General features: G+C 41.8%; 1 protein-coding gene across 6 annotated transcripts in view; it reads right to left on the bottom strand.

Moving 5' to 3' along the window:
* Window positions 1-1394: 1394 nt before the first annotated feature.
* The window catches only part of crebbpb (CREB binding lysine acetyltransferase b), a 64635-nt gene continuing 48259 nt past the window's right edge, over window positions 1395-17770 (bottom strand). For 2 of the 6 annotated variants that reach the window (XM_084388751.1, XM_084388754.1), the window contains 23 exons: window positions 17471-17588; window positions 17185-17353; window positions 17017-17079; window positions 16335-16459; window positions 14753-14935; window positions 14000-14320; window positions 13741-13914; window positions 12748-12922; window positions 12544-12662; window positions 12208-12447; window positions 9018-9106; window positions 8206-8319; window positions 8053-8109; window positions 7328-7405; window positions 7172-7239; window positions 6937-7087; window positions 6641-6787; window positions 6428-6541; window positions 6111-6276; window positions 5821-5988; window positions 5576-5737; window positions 5196-5477; window positions 1395-4672 (listed from right to left, as the gene is read on the bottom strand). In XM_084388751.1, the coding sequence (XP_084244877.1) occupies window positions 2435-4672; window positions 5196-5477; window positions 5576-5737; window positions 5821-5988; window positions 6111-6276; window positions 6428-6541; window positions 6641-6787; window positions 6937-7087; window positions 7172-7239; window positions 7328-7405; window positions 8053-8109; window positions 8206-8319; window positions 9018-9106; window positions 12208-12447; window positions 12544-12662; window positions 12748-12922; window positions 13741-13914; window positions 14000-14320; window positions 14753-14935; window positions 16335-16459; window positions 17017-17079; window positions 17185-17353; window positions 17471-17588 (5521 nt within the window). In that variant the 3' untranslated portion in view covers window positions 1395-2434. The remainder of the gene's footprint in view (window positions 4673-5195; window positions 5478-5575; window positions 5738-5820; window positions 5989-6110; window positions 6277-6427; window positions 6542-6640; window positions 6788-6936; window positions 7088-7171; window positions 7240-7327; window positions 7406-8052; window positions 8110-8205; window positions 8320-9017; window positions 9107-12207; window positions 12448-12543; window positions 12663-12747; window positions 12923-13740; window positions 13915-13999; window positions 14321-14752; window positions 14936-16334; window positions 16460-17016; window positions 17080-17184; window positions 17354-17470; window positions 17589-17770) is intronic. The other 4 variants (XM_084388752.1, XM_084388755.1, XM_084388753.1 and 1 more) reach the window with 3 other exon arrangements.

The raw sequence follows: 17770 nt of genomic DNA, 5'->3' as shown, positions 1-17770 counted from the left end.
TACCATATGTCTTGGAGTATCGCAATATCATATCATGATAAGTATCGAATCGTGAAATGAGGGTTTCGTTACACCCCTAATGTCTGTACGCTAAAAACACAAAGGAAAAATTGTTCGGTTTTTAGTACTTTGTCATCATGTAAATTCATAATTGACAATTTTCAATTTATTTGATGTCCAAAATGTTGACATTTTTGATATAATTTCCTCTTTACATCATAATTACAACTTCTCAATATAGACGTTTCACATCAATGACTTTATATGCCCTAATTTAATTCATAATGACTTAGTATCTCTTTAAAAAAAAAAAAAATGACGTAAATTTCTAAAATTATGACATCATAATCGTGACGTGTCAAATTTTGTCAGTTGTGACTTTGATGTCAATTGTTTCATAAAATATATATTTTTTCTTATGTGGTGGAAATGGGCTACCATAAACGAGACGTTACTTTCCAAAAAGATTAGCCAAGAATTATTAATACATGACGGAGAGAAGCAGAGTTTTGACATTTAACCAGCGCCATCTCACTGAACAATAAATGTAGTTTCCACAAGACAATAGTAATAATTAGTGAATAAGTGAAGACACATACCTGTTTCTGTGATTTTTCTATAACTTCTCAGACAGCTGTCAGTGTGCAGAAGATTGTGCGTTAAAAAGCGGAGTTATATTTTCTATAGACTAGAGCAATTCAATCTAAAACAATAATGGATTTAACATCAACATTTAATGTCTAATGTCATTAATATAAAATTGCGTAAATTCTGTCTGACCAGTCTATTTGAATGGAGAAAGTTTACATTTATTTGAAAGAATTAAAAGAGCAGTTTCACGTCTATCCTTGTATTGCTCAACTGATCGAGGTTGTGGGATTTAAAAAAATATTAGTATATACTTTTTAAAGAGTGTAATTAGTGCAGTAATCTAATTACACTGTTGAAGATGTAATTAGTAGCTAGTAATTATTTTTTTTACAGTAACTTGCCCAACACTGCCCTGTAATAAACATGGCAAATTTTACATTGACATTAAGTTTTTTTTGTTAATTTTAATTTGATCGCATCCAACTCTGTGAAATGGCCAATGCAGTGCGCACAGAAATGGTGAATTGCAGAACAAGGGCTCTAAACTGCAGTTGCACCATTCAGACACCAGGAGGCGCAGTGAAGCTAGTGTTGAGCACAGACTGCAATCTATGCTGGAAAAACTCAAACGGTTATTCTTCTACAGCACCTTTTTTACAGTTACGATTAAACAGTGACGACATAAATTAAAATGGTTAATTACACTTTGCTGCATGGTAAAAACAGACAGTTGGGTGCAAGATGTAAATATTCAGGCACATAAATAGCCGGAAATGAGATTGAGAACAAGTCGCAAGACGAAGTCATCAGAAGCATTGTGTCTGTTGCACACAGTTTATTTAACAATATGGTATATAAGTACGAAACAAGATCTTAACCAGTTTATACAGCGATCTCAATCTTTTTTCCTTTTATTTACAGTATGTCATCAAGCTGCATGATTTACATTAAAGAATCGTTCACCTTCAATTCAAGTTTCATGAGGAGAAAAAAAACAAGAGGTTGACTGAAGAACTCTTTGAACAAATCAGCAGTCAGACGAAGCTCCGGCCTCATACGCGAGGTGGAGGGGACATCATCGATGTTTCAGAGATCAAACGAGAAAACAGGAACATCTTCCTACATCTTAAGAGAGACAACTACTGAATCCAGGCCAATAAATAAACGCATCTGGGCACCTTGAAAAATAAGAGCAACTTTCACAATTTGCTCGCGTGTTTGTGTTTGTGTTCGTGTGTGTGTGTGTTCGTGTGTCTGCAGTAGCCAAGCTCCTTTCTGTACAAATGAATACAGGTCCTCTGTACAAACTCCACAGTTTGGAGAGAAAAAGGCTGCGTGTCCTTTTCCAAACCTGGTAAATGTGAATACGTATCAGACAGGAATGAGGATCGATCTTGATCCTGATTCCACACCAATTATCTTACAGTCCCTAAACACGCGCACACACTCACAAAAAAAAAAAAAAAAAAATGCATTTCAGTTTGCAAACATACAAAAATGAAAGTCTTCAATAATAAAATCAAATATTTTGCCTTGAGAAATTCCATTTAAAAAGTCCATAAGCTCAAAATAACCCCCTCCCCGAAAACAACAAAAAAACAAAACAATTAAAAATGTAACTCCTTGTAGACCAGGATTGAATTTCGTCCGGTCCGACATCCCCTCCTAGAAAAAAAACCCCTTTGTGATTCTGCTCTTTAAACAGTTAATTCAATCCCTCCAATAAGGAAGAAGAAGCAGTCCATTGGTTGTGTAAACCTATTACAGTCTTTACATTTTGTCGTCTTTAATTTCTCACGTACAAAACACACCTTTTCTCTCCGCAAAAGAACGTCTCTTAATGCTACAATCCCTCGACGAACTTCTCTAGCGTGTCGCCCGTGGTGTCCATGCTCAAGTCGTTGGAAAGCCCTCCACGGTTTGGCGTGTTCAGCTGCGGAAGCATTGCACTCTGTTCAGGAGTGCACAGGTGGGCCTGGTCCATGGGGCCCGGCATGGGTCCCGCCAGGCTGGGGTGTAGGGGCGAGGGCTGGGGCTGCATGCGAGGGGACGGGCTGGAATGTGGCGGCTGTTGGGAAGGGGGACGGGGTGATTGCACGGGGGCAGGCGACCTCACCTGGTTGCTCAGCGCATTAGCCATGGCCTGTCCGGGCAGGTGGGCTCCCTGCGCCTGTCCTGCAAGCATGTGTGATTGGGGACTCATGGAAGCGGCCTGTGCCGGCGAGCCCATTTGCTGCTTCAGCAACTGTTGTTGTTGCTGCTGCTGCTGTAGCATGCGTTGTTGCAGCATATTCTGCTGGGCGTCCATACTCATGCCAGGCTGGCCCATCTGAGCCATGGGTTGCATTTGCCCTCCGCCGCCCTGCATGGCCATCTGCTGCTGCATGCGGATTTGCGAGTAACTAGCTGCGCCTTGAGGCTGCGGGAATCTCCCTTGTCCGGTAGGGAGTGTTCCCTGTAGTTGCTGCTGCTGCATCTGACGAATTAGTTGCCGGCGGAACAGCTGCTGGTTCCCGTTGTGCGCAGCGTTCATCATTTGTCCCTGGGAGCCGAGGGCCGCCATGGATTGGGTCGGGGCCGGCTGCGCCTGCTGGGGGGGCATGACGGGTCTCTGCACGGGGCCGGCCTGCATCGCAGCCATGTTCTGCATTCCCGGCTGCCCTGCGAGCATGGCCTGCGGGTTCTGCTGCTGCGGTTGGCTGGCTTGGTATTTCGCCGTGCGCTGTTTGATGAACGCAGCCATGAGATGCGGGTTCGACTTGAGGATATTGAGGACCTGCTGCTGCTGCTGAGGGGAGCTTGGTGATTTTAACGTGCGCAGAAGGTCCTGCAGCGCTCCTGGAGCGATGCTGCTGGTCACACCTCTTTGCTGCATGCCCTGTTGCTGAGGGGCCTGTGGTTGCGCCTGCTGGGGAGGCATGACGGCCTGCATTTGCCTCGGCTGCTGCTGCTGCTGTTGTTGTTGCTGCTGCTGCTGCATCAAGGCGCGCTGCATCATCTGCGCCTGTTGGGGCGTCTGTGCAACCTGAGACTGCTGTGGAGCCATGGCCATTTGCTGCGGGGGCACTTGCTGTGTTGGAGGCGCCTGCGGATTCTGCATGGACCCTTGCATCCCAGGTGGCCACTGGCCAGGCTGCATGTTCTGAACCATCTGAGGACCACGAGGACCCATCATCTGCATCGGAGTCATCATGCGAGGTTGGTTCATCGGCATGCCATTCATATTCATTCTATAGTCTTGCTGCTGTTGCTGTTGCTGTTGTTGTTGTTGTTGTTGTTGTTGCTGCTGCTTAACTTTGGTCATCATCTCTATTTTTTGCGCAACTTTCAAAGCCTGCTGCTGCTGCGGAGAGGGCTGAGGCTGTTGTTGAGGAGGCATGGGCAGGGGAGATTGTTGCTGCTGCTGTTGCAGGGGCGAGGACTGCGGCCCTGGTTTACCCTGGGGTCCTGGTGTCGGTGGTTGACTGGGGAAGCCTTGCACCATTGCAGCCACATTTGGATGCGTCTGTTGGGGCTGGTTGGCTAAAGACTGTGAGGTCTGAGGTGTGTTAGGCTGCTGCAGCTGCTGAGAGTTGGGCGTTCCCGGACCTCCTGAGGTAGTTGGGGAGGGAAGACTCGGAGGCATACCTCGGCCCTGCATTAGTGCCATACGCCGCCGCATCATCTGCGCCTGCTGCAGTCGCTGTTGAATCTGCTGCTGTCGCAGCTTGTGCTTGATATTTAGACAGAAGGGCACGGGGCACTTGTTCTCCTGGCAGTGCTTGGCATGGTAGCAGCACAATGCAATGAGTTGCTTGCAAACAGGGCAGCCTCCGTTGGTCTTGCGCTTGCAGCCCTTGGTATGCTGCACCACTCTTTTCATCTTCTGACAAGACGGCAAAGAACAATTGGCGTTGCGGCACTGGCAGGCATGCACCAGCGACTGAATGCAGCGTTGGATGCTGAGGCGTCGACTCTCCTGTGGGCTCTTGTTGGCCTCGCCGCCCTGGTTGTTGCTGTCGTCGTCCAGGCCCAGTCCCCACTTCACCATTTGGTGCTCGTGGCCCTTGGAGTTGTAGCAGTTAATGCATAGATCAAAGTCCTGAAAGAAATCAGAAGAAGAATTGATATTGCTTTCTGCATAATCATAGTATAGAATATTAATTCACTGCTGCACGACTGGAGCTGGTATATTGGCGTTATATTTATAGCTACAGGCACAGTTGTCCTAGAGCAGTGGTTCCCAAACCTGTCCTGGAGTACCCCCAACACTGCACGTTTTCTTTGTCTCCCTAATCAAACACACCTGATTCAACTCATCAACTCATTATCACATGGGTTAATGAGCTGATGAGTTGAATCAGGTGTTTGATTAGGGAGACAAAGAAAACGTGCAGTGTTGGGGGTACTCCAGGACAGGTTTGGGAACTACTGTCCTAGAGCAATGGTTCCCCTCCTTACGAGGTTTGAACATGCAACCTGTTAGTTTCCACCTCAGATCTTGATAAATTGCCAATACAATGGTATCATTTCTCTAGTCTAGTTTTTACAATCTACCTATTGAATATCAAACAATGGCAACAGTAACCCAAATGCTCTGTCAAAGCCACAAAGAGAAGACTTACCACGCAAACGGTGCAATGCCAGCGTGTCTCTACATGATGCTGGCATTCGTTGCAGGTGTACACAAATCGGTCTTGGCCCTGATTGTGTAGCTCCACCAGCATGCACATACTGCTCCATTTGCAGCGGCGCAGGGAACTGAACTCCCAGTGCTTGTCCCTGGCCAGTGTCAGGAAGGCATCACGGCCGTCCATCAGGTCGCAGGTCAGCGGCGGGTCAGGGTCCATGATTGGAGGAAGGGTGTTGACCACTGGACCGGCATGGAGGTGGATAACAAAGAAGACCTGGATTTCACGAAGTAAGATGAGATCTAGTCAGCACTTGGCACATTAGTAAATTTTGAGTGGAAGTAATGGTATTCAGGTAAAAAGTCTAGTCCCACCTCTTTGTGCTTCTCCATTGTTGCATATAGCTTCTGGGACAGATCATTAGCTACATTCGGCATCCCAGGCTTCTTTTTGTTGGCGCGGCTCACGCTGCTCTTGTTTTTGTTGGTCTTTTTATTGTTCTTCTTTTTGGCGTTCTTGCTGTCAGCTTGGGTTCCCTGCGGAAATGCAAGACATTTAGAAAAAATGTCTACAGACTACACTAAATACTCATTCACACCATTTGGCAACTCTGTCTAACCTCTACTGTCTCAGAGGAGGCTGTATTTTCCTCCTTTTTCCTTTCCTCCTCCTCCTGTTCCAGCTCCTTGATGCTTTCCTCCAGAACATTGGGCCAAAAATCACCTTCGAAATAGGGTAGCTCATTGGCACTTGTAAGCCGGTCCTCAGTGGCCTGCTTAAATATGTCCTGCATAACACAAGTGAGCCATTTTGTGAGTCATATCTGTGACAATATGTTAACCCATTATGAATGAAACCTGACAGAGCGCAAATCCATTAAAATACAAATCCAACCCAATATCGGCATACCTTATAGTCATGAATGATTCTTTCTGCAAATGCTTTGTCCAGCATTTTGCGGTACCACTCCTGGAGTCTTTTAGGCTTCGGAATCTTCTGATCAGGAGGGTGACAGTGGAAGATGTAGTCATCGCCTTCACTAGGTGGGCAGGCCCAGATATGACCAGTCACATATCTGTAGGTGGGAAAATCAAATTCATTAGTGCATTAAATATGGACTTGTAATTTTAGGCTGAGATTGGAGAAAGCATGTATTGTTACACCAAAAACCATTACACATTTCTTTAAGGAAGCATGTTTAACTCAATCAAGGTGGCACAACTTACCCAAGTTTCTTAACATACTCCAAATAGCCAATGAGGATTTCATGATAAACTGCAGTTCTTAGCAACCGAGGCTTGAAGAAGTGAATACTGTCAAGATATGATATGTATACCCGCCTGGAAAAAGGAGAAAAACGAGACAATCAGTCAATTCTGCCTGCTCAAGACACAATTCAGCATTGTTTTTTTTCAGACAGATCAGTATTTGCATGATACCTGGTGTTGGGAAAGGGACATTCAGATCCATATTCCTGGACATGCATGCCAAAGAAACACACATCCACTCCATCAATCTCCTCAAATGCAAAAAGTGCTTTGGTTCTGTAGGGAAAGCTTTCGCACATCTCTCCTGAGTCAACAAACCTGCAGAGAAATAGTTTGATGCAAAATTAGCTTCTTTCAATTCAGGTACATAGAAAACCATTCTTAGTCAGCATGAAATCAAAGTCGACCCAATTTGTTTCTAAGTCAGAGTCAAATGCTGGATTCATATTGATTATCTGTGACGTTACCTGGATTTCATCCCAGGTTTGACCTCCACGGTCTTTTCAGAGCTGGCGACCACCCGCACAAACACCTCTCCGGCCTCGGGGTGATTCTGCCTTTTCAAGTACTTATTCACTCGGTCCTCGATGTACGATCCCAGCCTCGTGGTCTGTAACCCTGATCAGAAATGCACAGAGTTACTTCACTCTACAACAGACACTGACAGAGAGGCAAGCAGGAATATACATAAAAAACACTCACTTTTAGCAGAGAACTTGTTTTCCTTTCTCGTTTTTCCTGACTTCTTCATGCAGTTGTCACAGATGAAACTGTTATAGGAGAAGAGACAAACAGGAGCTGTAGTGATCACGTCATGACATGCTGAACTTCAGGAGAACAGGCGGATAAAATGCTCACCCTGTTGGCCAGATGATGTCGTAATGCAGTGCACAGATTTGATGCATCTTCCGGCCACAGTCTTTACATTCAACAAAGCTGTTAATACAGAGGAAGGTGTTAAACACAATATTGACAAGCGTGATTTTTTTTTTTTCCATGAGTAAAACTTTAGAATAAGACCTAATTTGTAAATATTAGTTAAAGCACTAACAATGGCAAATTAATTTTTAAAGGATTTATTAATCTTTGTTAATGTTAGTTTATAAAATGTTTATATTAGTTCAGTGTTAACTAATGTTAACTGATTAAATGTATTAGTAAATGTTGAGATTAACATTATGAAAGCTTAATGTAAAATGTTACCATTTCATGTACTTTTCAGAATTAAAAGTACCGCTCATCACTTAATGCACAATTGAATACCTGCCATTTTTTTATTAATATGCAAATGCATTGTGCAAAAATGGTAATTTCTTGAACATTGTTGACAACTAACTTGAGTTATTTCAGGAAGTGGCATTCAATATAAATATAAATTATTTAATATTTTAATGCAATATTGCAATCTAATCAAAGAAAGACTAAAGACATCATAGTTGATTGTGCTTCTGATTCATTTGTCACTTTATTTGCATATAATATGCATATGCATTAGAATGCATGTTGCTATAATAGTATGCAAAAGTGTATAGTCTAAAATATACACACACACACACACAAAGGATTAAAATGACGAGACTTACGGCTCAGAGTCCAACATGTCATTTTTCTTCTTCTCAAACTGCTCCTTTGATATCATACTGCAGAGAGACATATAATATACATTCCACATGGCATCTTTACACATGTACAACTCATTCTTTAAGAGTAATTGTGCGATTTAATAGAAGCAAAACCTCAAAGCTTTCTGGGCGACAGAAGATACATACGTCTGCGGCTGCGCGGGGTCGTCTCCCAGGGTGACACTGTCGCCCTGGATCTCGTTGAAGCACTTCTCGCAGAAGTGATACCTGTCGGCAACAAGGCCATATTTGGGTGAACTGGAGCCAGCACACAAGAGCACAGGCAAACCGGCACACGGAGAGCGGCACAGCACAAGAGCGCAGAACGTGGGGTCGGGCAGAGACACGACACACAGCAGACAGGCCGAGGCAGAGCACAGGTTAGCAATCCAACTCACAAATGAGCGTTAAATCAAAAAATGATTGATAGCAACAGGATGGTCTGTCTTTTCATGCACTAGAGAGAAGCTGCATGCATTTTCTGATTGACCATGGGATCTTAAGAACAAATTATAAGCACAAAACAAACAAAGAGTGCAACAAGACAACAAGATGGAGATGAGAAACATGGGAAAGTGATGCACTAGAGCATTTCCAGGCATTATATTTCTTAATATTACGACAATTAACAACGTTTACAGGATTTACACAAATACTAGTGGTCTGCTGGGTGAAGCAGCCTTGTAAGCAAAGATCGAGGCTTGTAAACTGAAAGATTCAAATCCAACAACGACTGATCAAAGTATTACCACTGCACCTTTGAGCAAGACACTTAACCTTTGAACTTGCTTTTATGACTCTGTTTATAAGGTGCAAACAACACGGAGTCAACTGAGCACCTAAACATCTCAAGCCTGATCTCAGTGCATACCGGCCCCATTTGGAAACTCATTCATCACCACCTCATTTCTCACGCCATTGGTTACCTGTTCTGGTAGCTGTAATATGTGCCGTCTCTGGAGATAGTGCAGAGCTGTTTGCCATAGCAGCAAAGCGTCTGAGGTGAAAACTCGTACTGTGGAGACAGAAAAGACAATTCTGTGAAGTGCAACCATTGTCATTTTAGCATTATTTATAATTATTTTAAATTAGCATTTTTATATTTTCTATCGTCATTCATTTTAGTTTCATTGAATACTTTGCTAACCCTTTACAATAAGGTCTCATCTGATAGCATAAGTTAATGAATTAGCTAACATGAACAAAAAACAAGTAATGTACGTTTTACAGAATGTATTAATCTTTGTTACTGTTAAGTTAAAATACTACTGATCATTGTTTGTTCGAGTTAGTTCACAGTGCATTGTGTTACAGATAACTTTATTTAAAAAATGTATTCAATGTTGAAATTAACTTTAAAGAAGTACTGTACATTGTTAGTTCAATAATGTAGTAAACTAATAGCCGCTTTCCGACCAAGTAGTTACAGGAACTTAGTTATAAGAACTGTCCACTTCTAAACAGTTCTATGAACTACTCTCCCCCAAACTTGGTTTTGCTGTTTGCGTTCGCACTGGCCAAGTGGCCATAGGAACTGGTAGGAGGGGTAAGGGAGTGACGCAAGCACGGCGACTTTTATTTTGACGGAGCGAAGGACCTTTATTTTGACGGCGCTGAGAACGCCAGAGCAAACAATGCTCGCATTCTCGGTGTTCATTAGTTAGCGATCTGTCTAACAGTATTGTTTAATATCTTATCAGATAGAACTGTTATAGAAAGTAGACAGTATATGAAAAAAAAGGTTATTAGCCTATGCCGTGTGGTTGATGTCCAGTGTTGCTAGCTGAGCAGAAATACATAATCATGTTTGACTTGGTCCCCTCAAAGTTGCGTTGGATTCTCTCTTCAGCATACAGGTTTAGAGACCCATCTATCACTGTTTTCCATGTTTGTATCTAGTTTCTGGAGTATATATAGGCTATAATCTGTGTGTTTACATATAGCTGTTTTAAAAATGGCGGGTGTTGGTGTTTTGCGTGCGTTCGGTCATCAGCGTACACTAACGTCACGGGTAGTTCCTATAGTGCTGGTTTAGACCCTACTCTGAAGTAGGACCCAAATTAGTTCCTACAAATGGAGTTCCTAGAACTAAAATCGTTCCTAGTTCCTGCGGTGCGAACACGCCGACATCCGGGTACTTTAGCCAATAGTTCTAGGAACTGTGAAAAGGTTCCTCCGGTCGGAAAGCGGCTAATGCTCGCATTCTCGGTGTTCATTAGTTAGCGATCTGTCTAACAGTACTGTTTAATATGTTATTAGATAGAATTGTTATAGAAAGTAGACAGTATATGAAAAAAAAGGTTATTAGCCTATGCCGTGTGGTTGATGTCCAGTGTTGCTAGCTGAGCAGAAATACATAATCATGTTTGACTTGGTCCCCTCAAAGTTGCGTTGGATTTTCTCTTCAGCATACAGGTTTAGAGACCCATCTATCACTGTTTTCCATGTTTGTATCTAGTTTCTGGAGTAAATATAGGCTATAATCTGTGTGTTTACATATAGCTGTTTTAAAAATGGCGGGTGTTGGTGTTTTGCGTGCGTTCGGTCATCAGCGTACACTAACGTCACGGGTAGTTCCTATAGTGCTGGTTTAGACCCTACTCTGAAGTAGGAGCTAAATTAGTTCCTCCAAATGGAGTTCCTAGAACTAAAATCGTTCCTAGTTCCTGCGGTGCGAACACGCCGACATCCGGGTACTTTAGCCAATAGTTCTAGGAACTGTGAAAAGGTTCCTCCGGTCGGAAAGCGGCTATAGTTAACAAATTAAACAAAGTGTTACCTATATTTCTATATATAGCTTAACAATTTAATTCAGTTTTATTTTTAGTAATTTAAGTACTTAAACTAATTTAATTGCCAAGGCAAAATTTCTACTTAAACTTAAAATTTGTGTTTACGTTTTTTATCTAATACTTAATTCCCCAGTTACACAGACAGACTTAAGTCTAGTCCCAGACTAAAATGCATGTTTGAACTGTTTTAACGGAAAGTAACTTGCACGGATATCTCTTAAAATATGTCAATGTCATTGGTTTGTTTCAAGATGCAACTCAGTAATGTTTTTTTTCTAAGACACGTTTATAAAAGCTACTTAAATATCCTAATTGAACTAAGGCCTAATCCTGTCTGTGAAACCAGGGCATTATTTATTTTAACTTTATTTAAATTACTAAAAACAATTTTTAATACTTTTAGTGGTAACACTTTACAATAAGATCCCATTATGCCCGGTTCAGAAACAAATCTGGAAACAAGAATCGATCATTTTATCTCATATAGAGAGTCATAGTGGATGACAACCAATACCGCGTCTGTGACGTTTCACGAAAGAAAGACCAGCATATGTTTACTTTTTATTTCGGTCCGCCAAGACAGGTTCCGTCGCACCTGTGACATTGACCAATAGGAGCACAGAAGCTCTTCTGTACACAGCTTTCAAACATGCGCAACGAAAGAGATGATGGTATTGGTGCTGCTAGAAGATACTTTGCAATTTTGGAAAGAGCTTAACTGAAGGAGGCGCTTCAGCAACCCGACGAGTACTGGAATTAGCATTAAGCTAGTACAACCATTGTTTGTTTATGCTCTTGTTTTCGGAAGTCAGTCGCTAGTTCCGCCTACTTGATGACATCATGCATGTTATTAAAGACGGCAAGCAATGATTGGTTGGGAAGCAACGTGGAGTCTGACATGTTTCTTGTCCAGGACACCTCAAGAGTTCAGGAGTCAAAAACACATAATCTGACACAGTGACTATAGTAACAGACAAAAACACTGTAGTCTGAACCCGGCATTTGTAAATGTAAATTAATGCATTAACTAAATATGATCAAAAGATTTCTTGCAGTAAATATTAAATTTGATTAAGGTTAGTAAATAAAAAGACAACTATTTATTGTTAGTTCATTTTAGCTCAGTTATATTAATATTAACAGATTTTAATAATGTATTAATAAATGTTAACAAATGGAACCTTATTGTGAAGTGTTACCGTTATAGTTAACAACAACAACAAGACTGCACTCGGAACGACTGAGATGCTCTCAGGTTCGTTTCAGAGGAGTTTGAGTTGGTTTGGACCGTTCACCTATAAGCAAACAACTCTTTCCTTCTCACCTTGCGCCCGCAGCAGTAACCCAGACCCTGCATGACAGGGTCAATCTCCTGCTCGAACACCTCGGCCAGCTTCGAGCAGTACTTGTACACTCGAGATGTTTTGCGGTTGTAGAGCCAGGCGTTGTTGAACATCAGCCAGATGTCGTCAACATACTGCCAGGGTTCCTGGTACTGCCCGGTGTCCAGCTTCCTCTTGATGGTGGAAAGGTCAATTGGGTTCTTTACAATGTCAAAGTAGTCCTGAAGAAACAAGATCAAATACATGGTGATTATCTAATACTTTTAGATCTTTTTGAAGAGATTACATCAGCCCAATAATAGGTGTATGGGATTTACCGGGATGCCCAGTAGATTTGGGTCCACTGGCTGGCGGAAGGGCAAGGACTCCGGGTCTTGACGATACAGCGCTTCTAAGGTAGGCATCAACGCCTGTCTGAGTTCCTCTGGTTTGAAAACTGTAACAAATCATCGTGATCGAATCAAATTACAGATATTACTGAATGTAGTCACAATGTATTTTCCTGAAGGAATTTTTGTTACTTTTCTTGCGTGACTGGGCGGATTGACTGGATGGTGTGTTGTTGGTGCTGGACACGTCCTCCTCTTTTGGTTCGGTCTTTGTCTCTGGTTTCTTCTCCTCCGTCTCCATCTGTTCCTGTTTGGGTTCTACAGTCTCTGGCTGCTCCTTTACTTGTAGAGGTTTGACATCTTCATCCTAATGAACAACATGAATTACATTACTAAAGACTGTTTCATTAGGCAAGGAAAGATTGTGAAACTAGAGAACTGAAGATAACTTTTTTTTAAATAGCGTCTCTGATTTGAACTTATCTAACAAAAATTGTATTTGAGTTAGCAAGATGAATCAGTTTAAACTTTTAACAGATAAATGTAATAATACAAAGTCAATTTAACATTGAGAGACAGTGAATATCTATAAAAGGATGAAAAATCTTGCCGTGAACTACGATACCATTCAAAATTTGGGGTCAGTAATATTTCTCAGTATTTTTGAAAGTCTCTTGCTCACCAAGGCTGCATTTATCTGATCAAAAATACAGTAATAAAAAGTAACATTATTGCAATTTAAATTAACTGTTTTCTATTGTAATATACTTTAAAATGTAATTTATTCCTGTGATCAAAGCTGAATTTTCAGCATCATTACTCCAGTCTTCAGTGTCACATGATCTTTCAGAAATCATTCAAATATGATGATTTGCTGCTCAAGAAACATTTCTTAACTTTATAAGAATTATTATTGATATTATACATTAATTATCATCAATACTGAAAACAGTTGTTTTTCAAGATTTTTCGCTGTATATAAAGTTAAAAAGAAAAGCTTTTATTTGAAATAGAAATATTTACTGTCACTTTGGTCAATTTAATGCATCCTTGCTGAATAAAAGTACCAATATCTTTAAAAATATATCTTACCAAACCCAAACTTTTGAACGGTAATGTAATACTCAAGAAATAAAGTCAAGAACTGCTGAACCATTTTTAAGTTTAATCTCAGTAATATCACACCTCCATCTTGATATCAGGCTGCTTTTTCCCAGATTCAAACCCCTGCTCGTCGTCTTGATGCTCAATTTTGGGCTCAACAGCAGGGTAGTCAGGCAAAGCTTGCTGGGAGTGGGTCTCAGCCACAGACGCAGGCGTGGGAACTCTATTATCAACGCTAGCGGCCATTTGAGAGAGCTAATGGACAGACAAACGAGGAACGACATGAGTTAAGGGTGTCATCGCATACAACTGCAAACGAGGCTGTGTTTTCGATCCTCACCGGAGTGCTGGGCTGCTGGGCTTGCACAGAGGTGGGCTGCTGCATCTGCAGGGGGGGCTCAGGCTGGGACTGCAGGGGCGTGAGCGGCTGGGAGGGGGCAGGGGAGGAGCCCAGGACTGAGGGAGGGCGGGGCAAGCCGCTGGGGATGTGGGTGGGCGTGACGTGGCCTCCAGCGGAGGCCGGCGTGGAAGGCTGGGTCTGGAGTGGCTGTAGGCTAGCAGCTGCTGATGGGGTGGAGGGTGGAGGAGGGGTGGAGCACAGGGCGGACGGGGGGCCGAGAGAGCCCACAGCATTCAGGGTCAGGTTAGCGTTCTGTTGCTGCTGCAGAGGAGAGATGGAGGGCATAGCGACTCAGATGATATAGCAAATCAAACTACATTGGCCGCCATTTACAATAGATTGCGACAGCCGGTTCCGGAAGTAAATTCCATTCATTTTTAACCATCACTTATAAAGTATTTTAACTTTCTGTCCAATTTTTAAATACTTTTTTTGATTCAAATAAACATTTTAATCGTTGTGATTAAGCTCTTAGCTGGTTCACTTGGTTCATGGCTAATAACAGATTTTTCTTTTAAATCGCTGTGGAAAAATGAATGGGAAAAATACTTCCGTAACTAGCACAGCTGAAAAAGTGGGTGGGCACTATTTCACTCATCATATGACAGGAAGTGTTTGTGGTGGTGAAATGTCTCACTTGAATGCCTAAGTAACACCACAAACAACGAAACTCCAATGGAGAATGGACATTACCTGTGGGACAGACTGTCCTGACTGCTGGGCAAGGTTCACATTCACATTCATGCCCCCGGCTGATGATGGGAAGGGCGTCTGGTTCATGAACTGGTTCTGGTTGGGTGGCTGGCCCACCATATTGTTAGCATGGCCTGCCATCATGGATGGTGCTTGCTGCATCCTGGAGGGAGACATACCCATCTGCAAAAACATTAAGAGAAGTTAGAATTGGGCCACAGAAGTATATTACTGCCATTCTTTCTTTATGAGTGAAACAGGATTGTTTTAAATTCCTAGTGAGAGTCTATATAAATGCAAATCTAAGATGGCAGAGATGGCACTCGAGAACAAAGTTGTCTAGAAATCAACTGAAAAATACGAATGTATAAATAAAAAGTAATAATATTTAATCCAATATTTATGCATTATACATTTTATACTCCGTGTGCAACAGCGACCAGCCTTGGTTCCAGAAGTATTTATCCCCATAAAGATTTCTAAATATTTACAAGCCATGAACCGAACCAACCAGCTACGAGGTGAAGCGCAACATTACAAACATTAGTTTGAGGCAAAAAAGTATTTATTATGCAAAATGTACAAGACGGTGTTGATAGAGATATTTTTATATATATATATATATATATATATATATATATATATATATATATAATACTTTTGTATAATATTTATTGTTACGTTTATAGAAAACATGCATAAATATACAAATATTTAATTATTTTCAGAGTGTAGGAGACTCAATTACATCATTCGCAGTGGGATATGGGAGTGGATAGACACTAAATAAAAATTTTTTGAAGAAGAAGAATCATGAGTAATATAGGAAACACCAGGTTAACACCAGGAAATAGTGTTAACCAAGTTTTATACATGCTGAAATAGTACAGAATAGTATATTCCACTTATTTACAGTTTATAAGTTAATGTTAAAAATCAATTCCCCATGGAGAAAATCAATGGGATTTTTACTTCCAGCATCTAAATGTTGAATTCTAATGAGAGTGTAGAGCTGTTAGCTTAGCGACATGTTAAATGCAAATGTTATTGGAATCAATTGTGAGTCATGTCTTGTTGCTTATGTAAAGCATTGCGAATCAGCCGTTTTTTGAGGTAACACCTGGGTAGACAGCCAGGCAGCTCACTGGTTTTAACACACTAGTGAGTCAGTTAACTCGAAGGCCATCTTTGAAATGCCTCTCGGGTCTCTTTTGAATGGGGAAACGTCAAAATCTCCAAAACTGTTCGCCAAGCTTATGATTAAATTTCATATTTGAAATCACCAATGAAATCTGACAACAACTGTCTCATAAATTTTGTTTCTAAACGCTCGAATCACTGCAGAAAATTACATTTTTCATGTTTGATCAAGCTAATGCGCAGCTTCGCGCGTCTGACTGATTCTATAGGAGCCGGTGCTTCTAACGGCAGCTGCAGTGATGCTATGACTTTACCAGTCGGCAATTGGCTCTTGTTTAAAAAGGCGGGATTTATTCCGCCATTTGAGCGTTGCACTCTTCCCCAATTAAAACAATACGAGTGACGCGTCTTGAGTTATTCTATAGTCTTTGGTAACGCTCACCGCTGGAACACTACCCATGCCCATCTGAGGTGGGTGGGTCATAGGGGATGCTGCGCGAGGAGCTCCCACCGGCGACTGGGACATCTGCACGTTCTGCATGGTCACGGGGTTGAACTGGCCCATTCCTGCAGAGCATGAAGGGAAAAACACATTAAAAAGTTGATAAAAGGGGGATTACAGCTTTTGAGTAGCTCCAGCGCTACCAGTATGACCAGTCTGACTGCTTTTTTCTTCCCAAGTCAACATGAAATGGCATTCACAATCTACTTCATTCCTGTAATATAACGCATTTCAGAGTCTAAATCTTCTTTAAAAAGGAATCGGGTAGACGACATAGAAGAATTGATTAATTAAATATAATAATCAGAAATGTTTCTTGAGCAGCAAATCATCATATTAGAATGATTTCTGAAGGATCATGAGACACTGAACACTGGAGGTATGATGCTGAAAATTCAGCTTTGATCACAGAAATAAATTACATTTGACAAAATATTCACATAGAAAACAGTTATTTTAAATTGTAAAAATAATTTCACAACATTACTGTTTTACTGTATTTTTGATCAAATAAATGGCATTTTGGTGAGAAAAAGAGTCTTCTTCCAAAAACAACACAAAAACTTTTTTTGCCAACTTTTGAACGGTGGTGTATACATTTATACAAAAAGATAAACTATACCTTGAGGGACCTGCATCCGGGCCATCAACTGATTTGGCACATTGGACATAGGGACAGGTCCATCTGAGGAAATAAGGATTATAGTGAGCAGCTGAACACATCAAGAAAGCAGCCAGGGAACATTTATCATCCAGAAGATCAGAGCATTAAAAAAGCAAAGCCACTAACTTGGTGGCCGGATGGCTTGTGCAGGACCCATAGCGTTGGGCTGGGGAAGGCCAGGCTGCTGAGGACCCTGAGCGCCCATTTGTGGCTTTGACAGCCTGGACTTTCTCTTCTCCTCCAGCTCCTTCTGGATCTTATAGATCTTCTCAGCCAGAAAGTGGTAATACTCATCCTGATCACAAGATATTTCAAAATATATTAATACATGGACCACCTGGTGCCTTCTTACAGTCACACACACCATATTGAAGGACAGTTCAAATGTAGCATGATAGTTCAGGTACTTTACCCTGCTGTTGGCTGACTCATACATGTCCCCTTCAACCTTACGCGCGTAAGCGACTAAGTTGTCCATGCGTCTGTCCTTCAGTGCTGCAGGGTCAGGCGTCGGGAATATGGCTTGAACTCTGTAGGGGTGTAAAAAGAAACCAGTGTTAAGAGAACTGCCCTTGGCAAATCATTTGTGAACAGGGTTTGATTGTGAACAGGGTTTGAAAGTGACACCCGCCAAATGCGAGACAAAATCCACTGTGGCGTGTAACGCAATTCAACACATTAGCCAATTCGGCGGGTTATGATTCATTAATTA

This window comes from Rutilus rutilus (assembly GCF_951802725.1).
Source record: "Rutilus rutilus genome assembly, chromosome: 1".
Lineage (NCBI taxonomy): Eukaryota > Metazoa > Chordata > Actinopteri > Cypriniformes > Leuciscidae > Rutilus > Rutilus rutilus.
This window is presented reverse-complemented; position numbering and strand designations above follow the sequence as displayed.